Raw genomic sequence first — 22,866 nt, 5'->3', positions numbered from 1 at the left:
TCAGGGACTGTAGTGACAGCACAAGGGGTAACGGGTTCAAACTGAAACAGGGGAAGTTTAGGTTGGATCTAAGGAGGAAATTCTTTCCTGTGAGGGTGGTGAGGCACTGGAATGGGTTGCTCAGGGGGGTTGTGAGTGCTCCATCCCTGGCAGTGTTCAAGGCCAGGTTGGATGAAGCCTTGGGTGGGATGGTTTAGTGTGAGGTGTCCCTGCTTATGGCGGGGGGCTGGAATAGATGATCTTGAGGTCCTTTCCAACCCTAACTATTCTATGATTCTACGATTTGTCATGCTCATGTGACACCATTTTCATGAGTATTTAACCTTTGTGGTCCATTTTTACTCCTTGTGATTCCTCGGGAATTCTGAATCACCAGAGATTGAAGGGAAGTTTGAGAGGTAAGAACTATGTTGATCAACCTTCTTAGGTGCTAATAGAGACAATCTGATAATTGTTTCCTGTTCAACGGAAATACCTTCTGATGAATAGGCTTGAGTTGTAGATGGAGGCTGAGCAGAGCCTCTCTCTATCCGGCCCCAGTCTCCTGTCCAACTAGTCAAACAAACAATAACATTTTTATAGTTATTTTTTTATTGATCTAAAGCCAGTCAAATTGTATTTCTCAAAACTGAGCCTTAGTAGAAAAAAGCAGTGTGGTTTTTAAGCTTATTTTTCAGTGTTTCTGCCAACATTTCTCTTTTTGTTTTTCCCCAGTCTTCCCTGAAAGAAAGGACGCACAACCTGGGATAGAGTGCTGAGCTACACAGTTCTGATCATGCTGTTAGGGAGGACATACTCAAAAGCAATTTAAGACTCCTCTCATTTTCATGGCACTTCAGTTTGTGGAGGACAGAAGAGATGTCACCAGTCTGCCTCTTACATTTGTCCAGACCAGCAAACAGAACTTCCAAGGTCACTGCTGAACCTGGACAGCTCAGATTTGCTGTTATAACTGTAGCTCTTTTATAAATAGGATAGGCTCAGCTGATTAGCAGCCTTATCTCCAACGATTAATGAGGATAAGTGTTCATTATGTCAGAGTTCATGCCTCTTGCAAAATGTTAAGCAACTGCATGAAGTTTCTGTGTGTGGCAAAAAACCTTTCCATTTGGAAATGTTAGTATTTTAACAGCCAATATATATCCTTCAGGAAAATGGCTCTGGTAGTGATTTATCACTTTCATCTTAATGAATTTGGAAAAATCCATCCCAAGAGCCAACTCGAATGAAAATTTACTCTTTGGTTAGCTTCTGTAGTCAGTAGTTGGGTATGGACAGTTAACACAGGCACTGTGTTTCTCTTTGCTGGAACATGTTGTTTTACTGCAGCTGTTAAGATGAGTGCTTTGAATCTGTAAAACTTACCACTATATTCCTTCCTCGTGTTGGCCCTTTATGGTTTGAATATCACTTTCAGCACGTGAAAGACATTTGAGTCTCCAGGATATCATTAACTGCAAAAACCTGTGTATTGTTTCCTTAATTCCTTGTAGACTGGGCTTTTAGCATTGTCTGGAAGGAGGGTTGAAGAGAAATTGTGACTGAAAATACTTCAGTTAGAAAGTGCTGTAGCATTGCTATGGTATTTCCCCGCATGTAGCAACTGCTTCCTCTTTTTCATGTTTGTCTTGTCATTTATTGACTGTCACTTCTTGGCAGTTCCCCAGTTTCCTGAAAAACATGAATTTCTACATAAAGGAAGAAGGAAAAAAAAATCCCCAACTGCCACACTGCCAAATGGTGTGACTTGTTCTCACTTTATGGGTTTCTCCTGATCTACAATCCAGCGAGCTACACATATATGATCTCTTTAAAAGTGCTATTGGTTGAAAATGTAATTGAGAAATTAGAAAACCTGACTGGATTTGGTATCTGTGCAGGATTTTTTTCTTGTTGGCATCTATATAGAGCCCTCAACCTACCTCTGTTGAAGTTTGTGACAAGTTCTTGGTGATTTCGAGATCGAGTGAATCTTGGCCTTGAGTGTGTTTGAGGCAGATGCAGCCGCTTCTCCTCAGAAGGACCGCCACCCGTCAATGTTATTCCGGTGCATTTTGTGTTGGATGTTTGGGGGGGTTTTGCCCTTTTCTTCGCGTTTCTTGCTCCTTTTATTGCGATTTTCTGCTGAGCTCTAATTCTAGCCCCACATAATTTAAAAGTAAAAAGAGAGAAAAGGAGAAACCTCACCACAAACCCCTCACCACACGCATCACGCATGCGCACGGGTTCGCCCGTGCCCTTCCGCGCAGCGGTGGGCCGCCCGCCGGTCCGGCAGCAGCGCTGTTGCGCATGCGCACTGCCCCGCCTGCGGGCCTGACGCCGCCGAGGAGGCGGGGAGAGGACGATGGAGGCGCGCAGGGTCCGCCGGCCCCGCTCAGTGCCCGGGAGCCGCCGCGGCCGCCGCCACCAGCACGGTTGGGGCCGACGCTCCGGCCTCTGAGAGGGCAGCGGGCGGGACGCTCCGCCGGGCCGGGCAGCAGCCGAGGGCGCGGTGAGTGCGGCGCGCCGGGCAGGGTGTCGCGCTGGAGGGGAAGCCCCCAGAGGAGCACGGCCGGGCCAAGCGGCCTCCAGCTGGCGGGTGGCCGCTGCGTGTCCCCGGTTCGTGTCCCCTCGGGGGGCGGCGCGGCGACGGCCGGTCCCTGGAGCCAGCGCGGGGAGGGCGGGAGCTGCGGCGGTCCTGTGGCCGGCCCGGGCCGGTGGTAGCCGGAGATGTGCTGCTGTCGGTGACTCGCTTGCAACCCCGGGAGGAGGCTGCAACGGGACTGTGGCCTCCGTGCCGCTGTTACCGTGAGCGGCGAGCAGCCCTGGGGTGGGACACGTACCTGAAAGGGTGAAGAGTCAAACCGCGTAATCTGCCCCGCGGTCTGTGGTCACGCATGAGGTGTGTGCGGTCCGGCCCCTCGCCTGTTTAACACACGCATTGCTGGCTACGGGGTGAGTTTTGGGTTGTTAATGCTTGTTCTTTGGTATTGTAGGTGCGTGTGTTGGTGTTTGAAGCGGCAGGGTTAACAGATGAGCTTGTTTTCCCTGGGTGTTGAACACGTGATGGTCATACTGCCCGGTTTTTAGTAGAAATAGCACTGGAGTATGTCATCAAAAAACACGCTGCTCAATTTCAGCCGCTGTCAGACTGCTACATTTCAATAGGGAACGTTACTTTGCTGTTTTTCATGTGCGCACACTGGAATATGGAGTTATAAACTACACCAAAAAGGAAGTTTTGCCTGCCCACTTGCAGTTGTTTCTTCTTTGGGGGGGGGGGTAGGAGAGGTTAGTGCCTTAGAGGTGGAGTTATAGGCATATATCCTCTATTGGAGTTCTTTCTGCAGCAGAATACAATAATAAAGAAACTTCTCAGCAGAATTAGGTGATTAAGCAAACAGGGATCTGTAGTAATAGGGCATGTAGTTTCATTTCTGGATATTATATTGTCCTCTTATGCCCTAACACAAGGTTGATAAATAATGTACAAAAGGAGGAGTGCTGAATGGTTGATACAATTCCTAAGAAATTAGTAGAAATGCTGCAGTCCTGAAGATGTGTAAAAAGTGTTGTGAGTATCATATAGGAGATGAGGTTTTGAGATGTGAGCACACATACCTCTTACCACTTTCGTGTGGATTATGTGTATATGGAAGCTTAGCAGAATTGCTTCGGATTTCCTTTATACTTAACATTCTTGCAGTTGACCTGGAGAGGGATTCCTTAATGACAGTTGAAGTAAAGCTTGGGGGATGTTACGGTGCTGTATCCTTTTACATAAAGATGGTTTGATGAAAACTCTGTGAAGTTCTGGTTCATTTATAATGACAGAGAAGTTGGAGGTGGGAAACTGCAGTGAAAGGTTGGGTATCTGGCTACTTTATGTCACTATCACAGACATTTAATGTTAAATGTTAACTTTCCTCAATTGTCCTTTGTCCTGTAATGCTGAACATCTAAGTCCTTTTATTTTTTTCTTTAGATTTTGGACATGATTTAGACCAGAGCAGCCTTTTTGCTAGTTTGTTGACGTGTGCTTAAAGTTTTTGGATTCAGTCCTGGGAGCTGTTCAGTGATAGCTTTGTCCTTATGTCAAGTCTGCTTATTTAATAAAGGTCTTGTGAGGGAATGTTAATAAAACAATTGTAGTTAAAACATCCTGAATTGGAAAGTATTCCATAGAAGGAATATCAAGTTCTTAGGTTGTATTTAGTAGGTTTGTACACCTCCTTACTTCCAGTTTTGTGCTAATCTGATTTTCTTTACTGGCAGCATCTGTCAGATTAAGATACTTCAAAGTCACCTGGAAACACACCTGATTTATTGCTTACTATATAAATTATTGTTCTCTGCACCTCATAGTTATGATGACGATGTGGAATAGGACACACATGCATCAGCTGTTAAGTTACTGAGAACCAGTTCTTCATAAACTGCATTCACACATGTTGTATTTCCATACACTTGGTTAGTGGTTTAATTTTTATTTCCTAGGCCCAGATCAAGCTCTCAGTGTTAGGATAAAAAGGAATGAGGCATTTATAACGTGTGTGGTGGTAAAGCAAAGGAAGATTACATAGTGTTAACTACCTAGACCTGCACATTTTTGTGTGTGCTCATTTTGCAGTGCAGATTTAGTGCAGAAATAATTACTTGTAATTCTGACTTTAGTGAGTGGATGCATAGTGTGCACATGTGTATGTGGATACATGAATATCCTTGAAAAATGTGCAGGTTGGGATAGGGAGGAGGAGAGGAGACATTGCTCACTACTGATTGTCACCTTCAATAATTCTGAAATGCTTTAGCAGCAGTTTAATTCAATATAGATAAACGCAACTGTTTTGTATAATTTCCTAGGGTAGTTCTGTGAGGATGGAGTTTCTTTTGGAAATACCTGGTTTCTAAGCCTTGTTCAAGTTTCTAGGCTTGTTCAGGCCTGTTTGGGATCTGTGAAGTAAAAAAGGTGGGCTAATTTAGATTATGATTTAAAGAACAAACAGGGTAAGAACTTTCTTCATACGCACACAGATGCTGAAAGACCCTTTCCATTCAGAGATACTGAATATCTCATTTTAAAGTGACTTCTTTTCTGAAGCTCAGTTATCTAAACATCTTGTTTTCTGTAGCTGGTTCAGAAACAACCAGCTGGAGATCCATTCCTGAAGCGTGGTGGGGTAGTGATAAAAGGTAATTCAAATTAACATCTCCTAAAGATAACTTATGTTGTTTGAGTCAGAGTTTAGTCTGGTTTACATATGTGCTTGCACCATCAGGGTAATTGTGGGCATAAATCAAGTAACTGGTGCAAAATTTATACTGAGCTTAAAGTTGTCTAAAAATGGAGTTAGATTTTTCAAATTTTAATTGTGAAAAAGATCATCAATGTGTTGAAATGACCATTTCCCAAGTAACGGGCATGAGTGATACTAAGCAATGAGTAGTCAACAACTACACATTGATATCTTTACAAGTGCAGGATCTTACAAATTATTAATGAATGCCAGTAATTGTACCTCTTTGTAGTGGTGTTCTCTCAGGGTAAGTGTAATCGACAGCAGAAGCAAAAGTATTTTCTAATTTGGTTAGGTGGTGGTTCTGTCTAATTTAGTAATGAGTCAGTGCTCATTCTGAAATTACAGCTTCCCTTCATTGATGCTTTTGTTATCTGGAACCTGGGATGCTGTGAAACATGAAACTTGTGAAATTGTGGTCATTATCATCCTCTGGTAACTTTACACCCAAATATCTTTTGGGGGATGGTTAAATAACTTTTGGGGAGGATGGTTAGTTAAAGTTTGGGGTTTGGGTTATGTTGCAAAATTGCTGCCTAGCCAGCTGTTTATCTTTTATTTGTGCTGCTTATTCGTGGAAGTGAAATACTGCACATTTGTCCTGCTTTCAGTTTATTTGTTTTGGACCATCTCCCCAGTTTGTCCCAAATGGTGTAAGAACTTTGGTGTCATTCTCCAACTTGTTTTTACCTCTTGTCAGTATGGAAATAACTTATATTTCTGAAGAACTAAAGGTTATTAAGGTTACCTCTATTGCATTATTTTTTGCTTACTTCGACAGGGGTTTTTCTGCTATAGCTTAGGGTATTGTAGTTTTATTTGTTGAAGATATATATCGTGTTATAGGAGACTAGCTTTTCCTAAGTTTTAGTTCCTCATCAAATACTTAAAGCTTTCCTTCGTCTTCAGTATCTAAAATAAATTTATCTTATCCCGTTTGTAACTGGAGATGTGAATCTGTGCTGGTCTTGAAACAACTTTGTCTTGAGCCTCTTATGAATCTGAGAATATGTGTTTGTTTGGGGTTTTTTTATTGCTTCAGATTACCTTGAAGAACCTCCCAATTGCCCAGATCCTTTTGAGAAGTTTTTATCCAAGAGTGTAAACTCAGTGTTTAAAACTTGCTCTATTAGTTTTGCTAATACTGAGGGTTTTTTTCTTTTTCTTCCGTGTTCCCTTTTTCCTGGTGTTTTTTTCCACAGGAATTGAATTTCTCTCTCACTGAGGTTACTTCACTTCCAGTATGGAGATGAATCGAGAAAAACTGTGCACCAGTAAGGCTGATGTGAGCTCAGAGTCTGCTTATCATTGCTCAACATGTCACGATGATGAGGAGTGGAGCAACACGAGCCGGGGACGAGCCAAGTCACGAAGTTTGTCTGCTTCACCAGCCCTGGGAAGCACCAAAGAATTCCGGTATGGCTCTTCCTATTGTTGCTCCCTTTAAGAAAAATGACAAAACAACTATGGTCTGGGAGCTGTAGCAAGTGATAATGAAATAAAAATAGTGTTTTGTTGTAATAAGTAGAGAGGGAGATGGTCAGTGAACTGTCCTATTGTGGGCCAAGCTGTGAAAAGAACTTGATTTTCTGTAGTGGTAATCAGTTCTAAACTGATGTTCATGTAAATAGGGTCTGGCTGCATCTGGCCTGTCTCCTGTTTCAGTGTTTCTTGGAAGATCTTAAATTGCTTTTTCTAGATATTTCAGCAACAGTCTCCATGTGCATATGCAGCTTCAGCAAGATAGCACATTACTGATTTGCTCTGTATATGCCATTTAAAGGCTGTCTGAGCCTGGATTCAATAAAGTGGTTGCATTTAGAAATGGGTATGTGAAATGTAATAGATCTTTTTTACAGACAAACTCTATATAAAACTGTTATTTGTAGTGTCCTGTACTGAAAGCATTTCCTAGTAAGGAGGTTAGTTAAGAAAGTATGGGTTTATTTCCAGCTAGGGGAAGTTGTTAAACAGTAACTTTCAAAGCTTTTAAACTTGATGAGCAGATAAACACAAAATACTAATTTTCAAATTTGAGGAACCCACTGTGCCCAAGTGCTTCCAGGGTTTGGGGTAGATTTGAACTTTAAATACTGTTATATTTGTCCTATTTCAACCTAGCTTCAGAAGTCTTTAAGTACCTTCCAGAAAGAAATTACAAGTGCATCTGTACTGAGCTATGTTAACTCATAGATTGATAGTAGCTCAGGTCACAAGAAAGGAACAGTTTTGTCCTTTGTTCCAGATCTTTAATTAGTAGGGAGCACTTTACCACTTGCTCAACAAGTTGCTTTTAAGGGATTCTTAAAATGCACTTCAGAAGGTTGTTAGTCCAAAATGAAGGCAGGAAATTAATGGTGGGGAGTAGACAAAGAGCAGACCTGTAATCAAAATGCCATGGCTGTCAAAAGAAGTATCTGTGGAGTTCATAGCCTCAAAGAAGAACCAGTCAACAGTAGAGATGCTTCTACAGACTTCTACTAATGCTCTAGCACTGTGATTAAAAACCTGTGTGAGTATTTGGGTTATATGATAACATGGGGCAGCACAAAGTAAGTTTGAGCTTGCAGATTGTTTCACAGCAGGGAGAAATGCCCATTTTTACTTTGAGCCAAATTTCTAATCTATTTGCAAGGCTCTTGTCATGTGGACAGCTTTCATGGAACTTTAGATTTTGTGATCTTTGGACCTATTGCGAATACTGAGTAACACGCTGTGGTAGCAGCATGTCATGATCTGTGGGAAGCGTTAGCAGGATTTTACCTTACTTACAGTAAGGTCAGAATTTACGGACAAAATCATGGAGGAATTACTCAACAGATGAAATTCCCTTCCAGAGTTACTGCTTTGCTGGTAGGAATGCTCTTGCAAGGCAGAGCATACATGGGTGAGGCTGAAGATCACAGGGGAAAGCTTTATGGTGAAGGGAGGCATGAAAGCATTTATCTATAAAAGCATTTATCATAAATATTATTATTTTTATTTATCATAAAAACATTTATTTATAAAGCATTTATCTGAGGAGGCTAAAAGATTAGGAAAGTACTTGTATGTAGTTCAGACAGTCAGTGTACTTGAATATTTTTGGAAATGTTCACAGAGGATTGTGATCTGACTGCTGTTCTAGCTACTATGTTGTGTGCTATAGTCAGTAGGTAAGGCTTTATGTTGAAAGTGTGCTATAAAACTGGTGTTTTTTCCCTAATCGACTTAAACCTTCAAAAATGTAGACTTCAGACAACCTGTGTAAAAGGCCATGTTGGCTAAATTTTTGTGTATTATTATCTTCTACCTGAATAACTGCTTTTTCTCTTTTACACTAGAAATGAAATGATCTTTGTAGATCTTACCCATTGTGAGTTTGAATTAGGGTTATTGTTTACAAGGTTATTTTCTTTTTCCATTAAGCTGCTGTGCATTCATTCACTAGCTGCCTTCAGTTCAGTGCAGAATTGTCACAAGACATTTTGCAGAATGTCGGAAAATAAGCTCAGGCTTGCTGTGTAGTATTCAGGTGGAAGTGGTTGCCTGTCTCCTTTGAACTGACACATATATTTACCTAAAAGATGTATAAGTTCCAGTCCATCGCTGCTTATTCTTAGCAAAGGCAGTCTTCCAACAAATAACTTTAAATCCTGTTCACTCATTTTGCCTTCTGTTGATTGCATAGTGCATAAACTGAGTACTAATAAAACCAGGTAAAATCGCAGTGAAAATATATGCCAATTATTAATTAGAATTTGCAAAGAAAGCTTTGTTGGAATGTCATGAATGTCATGTGTGTATTTTAGGTAACGATTGGACTTAAAAATGGAAAACAGTGTATGCGAAAAACAAATTATCACTTCTGTGTGTTAGATACAGGAAATTAAATACTCATTTTCTTTACTGAAATTCAACTTATGCATATTTTACTAGACATAGAACAAAGATGTTGCTGTTACTCCTTAATTATATTTTTTTTAATCTGTCATCTGGTTTTGATGTTTATTAGATTTCTGAGGGGTTTTTTAGTACTAAAAGTGAATCATCAGGCTGGTCTGAGTTATTTTATAACATACACAATAGAAGGCAGTGCAGGAATGATTTGTACTGCCAAGCAATAGGCTATGTACCAATTCCTGTGTTAATTGAATTAAGCACAGGAAAGGCATATTTCCTCCTTCCTTTTAATAGAATAATTCTAATAGCATTTACCTAGTATTTCAACAGTTCCATGACTTGAGCAAGTTGTACTTCTGCTTACAGATTTGCTGGAGGAGGTGGGAGGGAAGTAAGGCAGAACAGTTCTGACTTGCTCAAGATAATCTCATCCTAGGGCTAGGAGTAATTCTGTGTTCTGGCTGGGATTTATGTTTGGGGATAAATGACATTTCAGAGCTCCTGTTTATTTGAAGACAAAGATCGTGTTAGATAAACAAATGATAAAAGTTAGCATTTTTTCCTACCTATTCAAAACTAAGGCCTGGAACTGCAGATGCGTATTTCCATATGCCTTAGAATTTAAGGATATGCATTTTATTAAGTGCAAAGATTTAAACAACCAAAAAAAGGCATTTAAGTGATCAGGACACCACTACTGTGACTTGACTGTGGCTAAAACATCTGAAGGAGTTGTTTTGCTTTTGGAGATTGTAAATGCTTGGCAAGACTTACACTGGGAAACCTAATTTATCTACATGTTTTTGTGGTCTCTGAGAGATGCATGTACTGTTCTGTACTGAGTGTCCAGAAGAGTTGAAACTAAATAGAACCTTGACATGGATTTGCAGAACCAACTTGAGAAAACTTGACAGTATCTTCTCTGAGGGTGTGATGCTTCCTTTGTGCAAAGCGAAGATGAAACAAATACAAGAATATGCCTGGAACTAATATTTAGGAAGTGATTACTTACTCTGTGGAGGGGGTGTAAACTGTGGGGCTTCAATTAAATTCTCTCTCAAGAAGTAGGAATGGGACATAAATGTTAGATTTGAAATGTAGGAGTTATTACATGTAAAATTAACTTGGCTGGTCAAACACATATGTAGGTTTAAGACGTGTTCTTAGCCCTGTATTGCTTAGTGTGGCTTTTTTCAAAGGAGCTGGTGATCTGAGGATTTGGGTTGGTGACTGGGGAGCTAATTATACCCAGTTTGCCATCACATTTCTTTTACTTACTGATTATCTTTTTGCATATGTATCTTCAGGAGAACACGTTCCTTGCACGGACCATGCCCAGTGACCACATTTGGACCAAAGGCCTGTATGCTGCAAAATCCTAAAACGATTATGTAAGTAATCAAATGAGTGACATTGTGCTTGTTCTGTGTGAAAGAGAAAAGCTTGCTTTTACACTATTCGCCCCCTAATCAGCACTGTTTGTGTTTTACCTGATACTTAGAAATTTTCATGTTACTCGATTGCCAGCTGGAGTTCTGCATTGCCAAAATTGGTAATTTATCACACATTGACCCTTTAACAAGTCAGTCTAAGAGCAGAATGGATAGCACTGCTAATTGTACTCTCAAGTAAAACCCCATTAGATGTGCATTAGCTTGATCTGCAGGCTGAAAAGTATAATAAAGGTTTGAATATCATCGGGTACTTTTCCTCCCAAGGGATGATAGGACATAAGCAGTGTTTCTCTGTATGGATTTGTGGTGGTTTTGCCAGCTGGAATATTTCCTGCAGGATAACAGACATAAAAGGAAATTAATTTTGCTGGTTTTATATTACTAATTCATGTGGTGTTCTTATGCCCACTGTTCTACCTTAACAGTGTATCTATTTTGGAAGAAAAAATAATAACCTTTTCACATACAAGCACTGCAGGGCATGTGACTAGTGCTGGTAGTTTGAATTTGGGCATTTGAGCTATGGCACTTTTGCCATATGAATATCATCAATGAAAGTTTGCCTTAGACTGCTGATAAACTTAATGTGAGAATAAGGGTTGCTTTCTGCTTGGCAGGCATATAAACATTTTAATCTTGTAGTTGGGTGGCATAAAAGTGTTGCTTTTTACACCATGTATTTATACTTTATAAGTGGTGGTGTCTTGGTCAGACAAGGTATGTTGGAGTTCTACAGATTAACCAAGTTACTGGTTGGTACTAGGATGTATTTCCTTGTTCTTCCAGTTAAATACAAAGTATTTAAGTATCTATTTGTCTAAATCCTTACCTAAATAGTAGCAGTCTTCCTCCAAACAGGTTAGTGGTAGCCCAGCTTTTCCTCTGAAGGCGTGACAGAAATCATGCAGTGTGGAGTAGCTCTGGGCTTCCTCGTTCTTTCTGTCTGTTCTGAAGTCGGGGCTTGGAGAGCTGTGGTTCATCTGAAACACCAGCTTGCCTCATGTGTTTACCCGTCTGGTTCCATGTGGATGCTCCTCCCCACAGGGTGGGTCAGTGTGGTACAATAAAATGATAGTGTTAAGATCAGTTGAGCGCAGAGGCTGTGAGCAGTACTCATGCACACTACCTGCCAGAGAAAGGACTACTTAAGCAGTGTTCAGAAGCTTAAGCTGGGGAGTAGAGGATGATCTCAGATCACTGAAGGAAAGAACTGCTTGAAGACGAAGTTGTGAATTATTCTTACCACGGCTAAGGGCTTTTTTTTTGTGTGGCTTCTAAAAGCTTTTTGTTTGGGTTTTTATTCTCTACAGACAGTAATATTATTAAGCTCTCTTCACTGGAGAGATTTTTTTTAACAGAAAATTAAGGTTTTTTGTACAGGTGTAAGTTAGCGAAGGTCTTGGTGCCTCTTTTAAGGTCTTGATGATTGTATTGAATAGCCTGCTTTCAGAAGACTGTTCTGTAGGATGACCAGGTGAATTGAACAACTAGCCAGTGAAAACAGAATCAAGTGCTTGTGTTCTTGAGGAGAGGGGCAGTCAAATACCTGTTTTTAGATTCTTCCTGGAAATGGAATTTTTCTTATGAAATCTTGCCTCTGAAGATCTGTAATAAACATTTTATGCAGGATTTTCCTGTAGAGCCTTACAACTTTTTATTCGGAATGATTGAAATATTTAACTGGGAAGAAAAAGGACTTTCAGAGAAAAATGTTTCCTTCTGAGGTAGCACTTTATTAATAAGTGAAAAGCCTTTTCTTTTTCCTTGGAGCTGTTACATTTGCCTGACTCCTGGAAGGAAACATGAAGATCTTAAAGCATGTTATGAATAATCTTTCATTTAGTAGAACTACGGGGAATTGGTGAGTACAGTTGGAGTAGGCAGAGTGTTCTGTTTGAACAGAGAGATAGCATTGTTTGATAGTAAATGTTATTGGTAGTAACTACTTCATTAGCCTACAGTTTCTGCTGTATTTATATGTAAAATATAGGAGGTTTGGAAAGTAAAATGAACTGTTTTTTCCATCTCTGGTATCAACATCTATTTTATTTTAACCCTTGCAGTGCATAATCCAAATCTCTGTAAATTTGGCTTGTTCAGCATTTATACTAATGTGCTTTGCTTTTGTGGGCTATATCTGCACTGTGTAGAAAATGGTGTGATGCTTGTTACATGTGAGATACAACTGTGAAATTAGGTAGCTTAGAAATAGAAACAAAAAAAGGAAAATACAGCAGGGTATTTCTAAAGCAACTAAGTGTGTTATGGAACAACTTGAGGGTGCTGTTACTGAACTCTCTTGAAAGCTGCAAAATTACTTGTTTAGTTCTTGAGGTTCTCAAGTCTTAGAATGCTGGCTGACAATAGGCAGACAGTAGCCTTAAAATACTTTTTAAAGTTAATTATTTATTTTTTAAAACATTTGAAGTAGTTGTTGTGCTACTTTAAGCAGATAAACTCCTTTTGGGATCAGTACTGAAATCTTAATTGTTTGCCCTTCTGTGTCAGTTAGGAAAACCTATAGAATTTGTGTCTACATGTGCAGGCTTCAAAATGCATTGAGAAGACTGAAGATCCAAGAGCTTTTGTAGTGCTTCTGTTAACAGCCCTTTTTGTGTGCGCTATTAGCACGGTAGTAGTTACCAGAATGGACACCTTAATATTGTGTTATTGTCTTAACAAAATAAAGCATTGATTGGTTTCATGGGGGAAGAAACATCATTACAATGATTATTGCATTCAGATGCTTATTGCGTACTAACTATTGCATTCTTCTTTCTATCCTAGGACTGCAGGCTATTAGACTGAAAGAGATATTCTTAACAGACCAGAACGTTGTCAAAGCAAACTGTAGTAACATTGTCTTTATTTTTCTGTTCTCTAGGCACATTCAGGATCCAGCAAGCCAGCGGTTGACATGGAACAAACCTCCCAAGAGCGTGCTTGTTATTAAAAAGATCCGTGATGCCAGTCTGCTGCAGCCTTTTAAAGAGCTTTGTGTGTATCTTACTGAGGTAATAAAATGTAAATTTCATTTTTGCTATGCTTTAAAGTCTAAACTGGTTTCAGTTACTGATTTTGTTGAATATGTAATGAATAGAATTGCACAGTGCAAACAAATCTTTATATGCACTCCCACTGAAAGTAGTAAAACTTGTTTCAGAGTTTAAGATCAATACTTAAGTACTTTAGGTAAAGAGCTTAAGGGGGAAAAAAAAGTAAAGTAAAAACTTTCCTTCATTCTATTTTCAGTTCTGAGTTGCAGGGAAAGGGTTATATAAAGCTTAATCCTTTAAACCCTGAGCAAACATAGCAACGTTACTGTATCATGTAATCTGTGTTCCAAAGTTTAATTAGATAATTTGTGTGCTGCAAAACTCTCATTAGAATTGACCACACATTAAAAATACACCCCCCAACCAGCAGATGCAGACCACTCCTGTAAAATATTATTTATGTGTTTGAAACCAATGGAAATTACAGGGAGAGTCAAAATATTTTATCGTTTTAAGAGGTTATTAACAAGCTTCTTTTACTTCTCTTAAGGAGAACAATATGATAGTGTATGTAGAAAAAAAAGTATTGGAAGACCCCGCTATAGCTAATGATGAGAATTTTGGACCAGTGAAGAAGAAATTTTGCACCTTCAGAGAAGGTATAGTAATGAGTTCTTGAAAGTAGAGCTGAAGTATAGTGCTTATTTGCCCTTATTTCCTTACTGGTTGGGTTAAGTTTGTTAAGTGTCTTTTGCAGTCTGCTATTATTAGTTTCAGTTGGTTTTTTTTATACTTGAGTGAATGTTGGCATACTGCACTTAATTTATGGTAGGAAATTACATCTGTTGATAAAACTTAATTAAGAACTTGGATTTCAATGTTGCCTCTAGATTATGATGATATCTCCAATCAGATAGATTTTATCATATGCCTGGGAGGAGATGGGACCTTGCTTTACGCTTCTTCACTTTTCCAGGTTGGTCTTTTTGGGAAGTAGACTTAAAGATCTCTTTTCTTCTTGAAATATTTGAAAGTTGTTGGGGTTTTTGTTGGGTTTTTTTTGAGTTCAGATTTGTCCCTTGCTGTTCATTCCTTTTTTAAATCAAGCTATATATTCTGAAAATAATGTATGTACTGTGTTGTTTTTATTATGCACAGTTGAAGTTACATCAGTAGTCAAATTATTAACAGGCAATTAGTTGAAGTATGAAATGCTTTTATTCAGAGGCTTTTAAATTCTTTTCTTTATTGATAGGGTAGTGTACCTCCAGTTATGGCTTTTCATCTGGGATCCCTTGGATTTCTTACTCCATTTAATTTTGAGAATTTTCAGTCCCAAGTCACTCAGGTTATAGAAGGTAAATTGAAGGGGACAAGTTGTGGTGTGTGTTTATGTTTTCTGTAGCTTTTTCCAAGACTAGTAAATTTTTCTTAACTAACTCATTTAGGTTGTCCCATAAGACTGAGTCTCAAGAAATATATATTAACTGACAGAAGTATTGCATTGCATTGACCTATCCAGTGCTGCTTTCCATACCATTTTGTAATGGAAAATGGCTAAGAAATTACTTTGTGGAGTAAATGAGTATAAGGTAGTGTGGAACTTACGTTAGATGCCAGCTAAACATACAAATAGAGAGTAACTATGAAGTCTGTGATAGTCTGTTTCTCTAAACAGGACACTGAGAAGTGGGGCAAATAAAATACTTGAGGAAAAAAATACTTTATTTCTTCAATACTGAGTTGAATCCAAACTGGATTCCTGAGAAGAGAGATAAAATTCTCACATTGCTAGAATATTGTCTTTTGATAGGTATTGTTAATGCATTTTCTTTAAGCTTAGCTTTTGTCTTAGTGAAGATCATGTAAGCTTAACATTGTTTTCCAATCTTGATTGTGTCCACATAAAGCTTTCAAGAGGAAAGGGAAGAAAGACTGAGTTCAAATTTGACTTTCATTCTGTTCATTAATACTAAAAATTAGTTTTGAGCTTTAACCAAGTGTAGACAATTATCTTGCGAATGAAACTGGGAATGTTGGGCAATAGGTGATGGCATTTCATACAGTTTGTTAGTCCTTACAGGGTTATATTTATTATACCAGCATATTGGGTTTGTGTATTTTTTCCTCTATTTCACTTCTAGGCAATGCAGCCCTTGTTCTACGAAGCAGGCTGAAAGTGAAAGTAGTTAAAGAGCACAGAGAGAAAATGACAGTACAAAATGGCATAGAAGAAAATGGAGTAGTGTCTACAAATATAGAGAAAGAAGTGGGCAAGCAAGTTATGCAATATCAGGTCAGAGGGGAAAATAAGCAAAAGAGCTAATAAAGTGTTTGTAAATTGCTTTGTGCTTGTTTTATTACAACTTTCCTCCTTTCATTAGTTTACTTACATTAGCTCAGTGGTGTGGGACTGATCCAAATTGCTCTGATTCAAAATATGGGCACTAAATAATGATGAAGTGGTGTACATTGCTACTTTCTGCAATCATAAGTGCTAATATTGTATTTACCTGGAGCAATATTTTCCTTCTGTTTTATAAAAAAAGTAGTAGTTCTAAAATGGGATATCCTAAAGACTTGTATAAGTGGAAAGAAAAACCCTGCCCATTGTTGGGAACCAGCTTCTGGAAATAAATCTTAACATCTAAAAACTTCACCTGGCACTTGATAAGGCAGAGGTGTAAAGAGAGTCTGATTTGGCAAGGACTAAATCAGCATGATTCTTTCAAAGATCTGGAAATTTCAGCCTGTTATTTGATATATTGCCAAGTCAGCAATAATGGACTGGTGTAATGTTTGATGTCACGGCAGGTCCTAAATGAAGTTGTAGTGGATCGTGGTCCTTCATCTTATCTTTCCAACGTAGATGTCTTTCTAGATGGGCACCTGATAACAACAGTGCAAGGAGATGGTGAGTCTGCTTCTTGAGTTGAATTGCTTATCAGTTCATGTGTGGGCTATTGCTATTTTACTGGAGGATTTTCTCACATGGAAACAAAGTCTGAAGCTTCAGTTCTCTGGTGACAGAAATCAGTGTGCAATGAATAGGTGTGTGTATTCACTGGTAGCGTTCCACAGTGAAGTATGAAAGTGTTGTAGGCTTTGTCTATGGACTTGTGAAGGCAAGCAACAGTTTCATGAAATACAAAAGCTGATCTTTAAAACTCTTACTCTGAAAACAAATGAATGTCACTGTTACAAAGTTACGTAACCTGAGATCTAGAAGTCTATGCAACTTATATGAAGCCATAGAACCAATCTGCTGTGTCAGGATTAGAGGAGAGCTGCTGACTTTTTGAGTATTAGGCTGCAGTTCTCCTGTGAAATACAAGTTGATATGTTCTGTGCTTCGTTTTCATAAGAGTGCTATTTCTTAGTTATCTTCCAAAGTAACACATTGATTGTAATGCTAATGTAAGTGAAATTTTTGCTCCTTTCACAGGAGTCATTGTTTCCACGCCGACTGGTAGCACTGCGTATGCAGCTGCAGCAGGAGCTTCTATGATTCATCCCAATGTTCCTGCAATAATGATCACCCCAATCTGCCCTCACTCACTGTCTTTCAGACCTATTGTTGTTCCTGCTGGAGTGGAACTCAAGGTTAGCTTCTATTATGTTATGTCTCTTTCTAAGTTAAAAACTTCTGTAATAACTGCGTGAACCAGACCAAAGCAGAAGAGGTCAGGAAATGCCGTGTATCTCCCGCATTCTTTCATTTGTAGGAGGATCAGATCAAGTCTGGTTGAAGAATGCATCTTTGTTTAAAATAATATACCCGCTAGCAGAATACTTTGCACTGCTTCCCACTGGACTGTAGTTGCATAACATTCTGCAAAATGGGAATACATACATTAGCATGCTGGCTGTAAAAATTTTATGTCATTTCAGCTAAAGTGTATGTAAATCAGTGTTTCAGGGAATGAAGAATTCTACTTTCATGGCTAAAACAGCAAATATTGCAGATTTTGAGTAGATTGGTAGAGTTATCTGTAATTCGCTAATTATTTTTAATGCTGTCTTGCAGAAAAAAAGGCATATATTACCTGAATACGAAATGGACTTAGTTAATATGTGTTCTTAACAAATACCCATGTGTAAGAAAGAAACCTTTGCTGCTGCTTGTATCTGTTACAAGCCTTCGGTCTCTTTAAGTGGGAAGAGAGCTAGTGTGCTTAGAAGCACTCCTCTAGGGATGTTAGAAGATTAGCATTAAGAAATACGTGTGCACTGGGGCTTTACAACATAAATCAACTGTTTATCCATGGCAGTGCTCTGTCTGCAATTACTTTCATGTCAGTGGGTGTTACTGGCCCATACTAATCAATTATGTTTTCTTCCTGGGAATGTATATTAAATATGAGCAAAATTTCTTAAATTTGGCAGTTTTGGATTCACTATGTATTAAAATGTATTTTTCTGGATTAACTTTATTATTTTTTCTTGAAAGAGATGCTAAGTTAACTCATGCAACTGAATTAAAGTGTGCACTGGCTGTAACTGAAAGGTTTTCCTGGTTTATGACCTTGTACTTAGAAAAAGGAGGTTTATTGCATGTCGAAAACTTATGTATATATATATACCAAACACAAAATGAAGATTTGGAACTTGTGTGGCATGTCACTGTACAGTTATTATGGGCAGATTACAAATCTCAGTGCAACTGTAATGTTATGGAGAGTCAATTCTCCACTCAAGAGAGAGGATGGAGGAGCTGTTTGTTCCTTGCGCCTGAAAAATAGGGTTTGGACCTGAAGTTTAGTTCTTTTTCTCTTTTCAGATTATGCTCTCCCCAGATGCCAGGAATACAGCATGGGTTTCATTTGATGGAAGGAAGAGGCAGGAAATATGCCATGGAGACAGGTCAAGCTTTTTTTTTTTTTTTGATTGTAGCATTTCTCTAGAAGTATATAAAATAATGATTCATGCATTCCTCTCATTGTCTAACGTGTCAAAAGTGTTGCTAACAGTGAAGAAACAAGCTTTTATAAACCCTAACACCTCTTACAGCAGAAACTGCACTAAAAGTATTTTATTTCCAACAAGTTTTTTAGATCTGCCTATGAAAGCAAGTGAAGTGTTAAGATAAAAGCACATAAACATTGCATGCTTAGCAAGGAAGATGACATGTCTTTAGAAAATTCTATATATTTAACATGAGGTGTAAATCAAGAGGAGTTGCATGTAAGTAGTGGCTCTAAATAATGCCACATGGCTTAAACTGTGCGAACTTAATGAATGGTTGTGGTCACTTGTGATGCTATTGCCTTGAGTGAGCAGAATGCAGTGTGTGAAGTTTCCTCAGTTTTTATGTGCAAAATGTGGTGGCTTATCGTAATAGGAGGTGATTTAGGGCAACTGAGATGTGACTGTAGACTTGCTATTCAGGATGAGTTTTTGTTCTTGGTCCATAGAAGTTGCTAGAAAGGAAAATGTATAGCTGGCGTGACACCCCATCTTGAGCTGTTTGTATTTCCTCTGATGTTGAAAGATATACAAATCAGCAGACTGGAAACAATTTAAACATGAGCTCTGTCCCTTTGTTAGGTGTTAGACTTAGTGCTGTTGCTTTTAGTTGAAACTTAAAGGCCGAGGTGGTGAGATACATTTTTTTCCTTTGTCCCTGTATTGTTGGTGTAAAGACCAGCATGAGACTGCAGGATGTCATAGAGTGGGTTCACTGTGTCAAAGAATGCTGTCCACAGTGTATGTTAAGCATTTTAAGCTCTTTAGATGAGGCTGCAGGCTTAGTTATTGCTTGCTTATGGAAACTTGCTGCTTTACCAACTTGGCTGAGCCTAGCACTGTGTTAGCTAGTGGCTTGAAGATTATTTTTTGAACAGATGCTACTGATTGCCCTTGACTGACTGGGGTTTTCCTGTGTTGTTGCAGTATTAGCATCACTACCTCTTGCTATCCCCTTCCTTCGATCTGTTTCCGAGATCCTGTGAGCGACTGGTTTGAAAGCTTGGCTGAGTGTTTACACTGGAATGTTCGGAAGAAGCAAAATAACTTTGCTGTTGAAGAAGAAGAATTTTGAGTGTCTACATCTAACAAGACTCATGGGAATGGAAAGTGGCAGTATCCCTTCTATATGCTTGGATTTTAAGGTTTTTGGCTAACAAGTGTGGTCACCATCTCAGACATATATAGTGATTATAGTTTATATTTGTCTAATCTGCTGATGGCTGGAAATTATTGTGCTACTCCTGTCCACCAAGAGTAGAAATGGAAGAAATTAGGCTCTGATTGTTGTAATCCAGTGTGAATTTCCTTCAAATGAGCAATCTGAAGATTGATTCTTTCTGATTGGTATTGACAACTTCATCTGTAGATTTGATTGTAACCCATATCTCTACCAGTAACATGGTAGGCTGAATGTAGATACATAATAGAAAAGTGGCAGTAGAAAAGTGGCATTAAAATATTCTGTTTCATTTGGTACATTTGTAACTCTATGTAAGAGTGCTATGCATATAAAAGCTCTAAGAAACTTTCTTGAAGAGAAAAAAAAAGAAGCTCCTGTTAGCTTAAATACATCTTGCCCAGAACAGCTCCCCATCAACACAGTGCTTAAAATACTTTCTCCTTATCTGCAAATGTGACACACTGTGAAGAAACACCTATGAAAAATGGGGTTTTTTATTAATAGATGGAATTAGTTAAGTAAAAAAAAAAGTATATATTTTTTTTAATATATATACATATGTGTTTCTCATTCCCATTTGAACAGCGTTTTGACACTGGGCTGCCCACAAACAACATGGACAAGCATTAGTGAGAATTGAGTTGATTATTGCAGTGATCTCCATTTCTGTAGCTGAGCTAGTTTATAGCTCTGCAGTTCCTGTTGGTGGGAATCATCAATGTGTTGGTTTTTCTTAACCATTGTTTGATTCTCTGGAATACATAGTAGCATTAGAGACTAAAATCACAAAACCACAATTCTCCAAATGTTCAAGAAGAATCTGGACTTCAATTACTACTATATTGTCTAGTTTCACTACTGTCTTGAATAAAGAGTATCCTATACTAGGCCCTGAATGCCCTCAACTTCCATAGGTACCTTCCAGCTCTTGGTGCTGAGTAATAGAGAAAGGGATGCTGCATTGATAGGCAGGTACATAAATGAGAGGGCACATTCCCAGTAGAGTAGCAACGGTGCCTTCAGCACACTCAAGATATTCTAAGTCTCGTATTTACTTTTATAAGATGCTTTCAAATGTTTCTAACTTCTCTATGTACATATTTTATTGTATGTGCTTTTATGAAAGAAAAAACCCAACAAAAAGTCTAGTTGGGAATAAGGGGTTTGTACTGTACTTTAACTGAAAAACATCAAACCCAACTATAATGTTTACATTTATGTTCTCTGTTGGTGCAGTCTTACGATCATATTATTCAAACTTCAGCATTTTCAAAGTCTTGCTGCATTGGTCATTAAAGGAATGGACATTATCTGTTAAATCTAAGCCTGTGGCATAATACTGTGGAGGAATTAATTTACTGATTAAGGTGGGATTTCCTTGAAAGTGGAGTGAGAACTTTTCATGATTGTCTTACGTTGTTTATGTGGTCCAAAGTGGTAATGGGAAATGTATTCATTTCCAAACTCTGCCTAACCTGCTGTCCTCTGATGGTTTAAATAATGTCTCTTCCATTTTGGATGCTGCCCCAGTTTGTCTGATTTTGCTAAATCCAGGTGAGAGCACTTTTCCATAAAAGAGAAACAAAACTCTCCATTAATGATACGAATCGCAATGAAAAATGTGTTAATATAAATTAATACTCAGTTTGTAAATTTTGTAAAATAGAATATTGGTTTGATTTGGTCTAAATAGATGAATTTTGTGCTATCTTGGAGAATATCCAGATAGCTTTTGGGATTTCTCTTTCACTTGAATCTGCAGTAATTGTTTTATCACTGTTTTGAAGCTGTTTACGGGTTTCCTAGATGAAGTATTCAGTTATTAAATAACTGTTTACTTTTTGAACTATAGAAGTGTCAGACTTTTTGCTTTGAAACTATTTTATTTAAACATGCAATAATTGAGAAAAGGAACAGGGTATGGTGGCTAGGTAAAGGTATTGTTAAGTGGGATAGCAGGCCCGCTAGGAAGTGGAAATCATTTTGCGGAGGTGAGGCGAAATGGTTATTGAGCCTTATCTGGTATTTTTTTAAAGATAAAATTATATTCAGCACTTTTTATTTATGCTTTTTATAATAGTAAAGCTATTATTGACTAAATTGCTGAACTTTGATTTTCAGAGTGCATAGTTCATGAAATCTGTAATCACAACTTACCTAACTACTTTCTCTAGATTAGATCTAGGTTAGAAGTTGACTTTAAATTTATCATGTACTGCAATTGCATCACTGGCTTTGAGGCTTCTGCAGTTTTGCTTGTACAACTATTCCTGCTCGATAGCAATGTTATTTGGATCATTGATCCGCCAAGTGGAGAGCTACAGTTGCCCACTAAAGGAAAGAAAGTCACACGATGACTTTAGTCTTTGCTTTTTCTTCAAAAAGCTGTGTTGATTATAATTGTACTAGCTGCTTTATATCAAAACACAACCCAAATTGTGTTAATACATTACAAATTTATCTAACTGTACAAAGTCCCTTTTTGAGGCCTTTAATCTGCAAACCAGCAGCTCACAAGCAGGCTAGTGGGGTTTAAACAGCACCCAAGTTGTGCATATTTAACCGTTCAAAGTATGAGTTATGTCTGTGCAAACCGCAGCACAACCAGAAAAAAAAAATATCTGTAATGCAGACTTGGTTATATTGGCAATAAAAACTTATTTTGCAGATGTAGCTTACTCAAAGTAACTTGTTTAAACTGTACTGGTAACATAGGGGTTTGCTGATTAAGAGTTGTGTTTCTAAGGGTGTGTAAATATCACTATACCTGCAAATCCTTTCCAGTCTACAAAGGGTCAAAATGGAAGCTGGGAAAATAATTTGGGGTTTCTTCCTTTTAAAAAGTTATTCTCTACTAGAGAGCTTCAGAAGTTACTAACAACTGATGTAGTGTGGAATAAAGCAGCGTACTGAATTTTTAAGAGGTAAAAATCCTGTTACATATTGTTAATGCTTTGAAAACTTGTTTTAAATATTGTTGAAAACAAATATTTTTCAATCCTTTCAATAAAATCTTTTTGTAAAGTTGGATTTGTAAAGCAGCACTTTGACTGTTGAGAGTATAAAATGAGGGAATTACTTGCTTGGAAGGGAAATGTCCAGAGTGGGGG

General features: G+C 38.4%; 1 protein-coding gene across 4 annotated transcripts; it reads left to right on the top strand.

The window, feature by feature from the left end:
- Positions 1–2,310: 2,310 nt before the first annotated feature.
- On the top strand, positions 2,311–22,786 carry NADK (NAD kinase). 4 transcript variants are annotated; one of them, XM_065696452.1, is made up of 12 exons: positions 2,311–2,491; positions 6,479–6,692; positions 10,466–10,549; positions 13,497–13,626; positions 14,159–14,267; positions 14,499–14,584; positions 14,864–14,966; positions 15,753–15,904; positions 16,423–16,522; positions 17,054–17,211; positions 18,389–18,471; positions 19,501–22,786. In XM_065696452.1, exons 2-12 carry the CDS (start codon positions 6,520–6,522, stop codon positions 19,646–19,648), a joined length of 1,326 nt encoding a protein of 441 aa, XP_065552524.1. In that variant the 5' UTR covers positions 2,311–2,491; positions 6,479–6,519; the 3' UTR covers positions 19,649–22,786. The 4 variants fall into 4 exon arrangements, with proteins under 4 accessions (XP_065552524.1, XP_065552528.1, XP_065552525.1 ...); XM_065696456.1 differs by lacking the exons at positions 2,311–2,491; positions 6,479–6,692 and adding an exon at positions 8,032–8,129; XM_065696453.1 differs by lacking the exons at positions 2,311–2,491; positions 6,479–6,692 and adding an exon at positions 8,184–8,431.
- Positions 22,787–22,866: the final 80 nt, after the last annotated feature.

Source organism: Lathamus discolor, chromosome 16, assembly GCF_037157495.1.
Source record: "Lathamus discolor isolate bLatDis1 chromosome 16, bLatDis1.hap1, whole genome shotgun sequence".
NCBI lineage: Eukaryota > Metazoa > Chordata > Aves > Psittaciformes > Psittacidae > Lathamus > Lathamus discolor.
Note: the sequence above shows the minus strand (reverse complement) of the source record. Positions and strands in the feature narration are given on the sequence as shown.

Coding starts and splice junctions, on each gene's coding strand:
- NADK (XM_065696452.1), top strand. CDS start 6,520: ATGGAGATGAATCGAGAAAAACTGTGCACCAGTAAGGCTGATGTGAGC. Junction 14,967..15,752: donor AGTCACTCAGGTTATAGAAG/GTAAATTGAAGG, acceptor TTTCACTTCTAG/GCAATGCAGCCCTTGTTCTA. Junction 15,905..16,422: donor AGCAAGTTATGCAATATCAG/GTCAGAGGGGAA, acceptor ATGTCACGGCAG/GTCCTAAATGAAGTTGTAGT.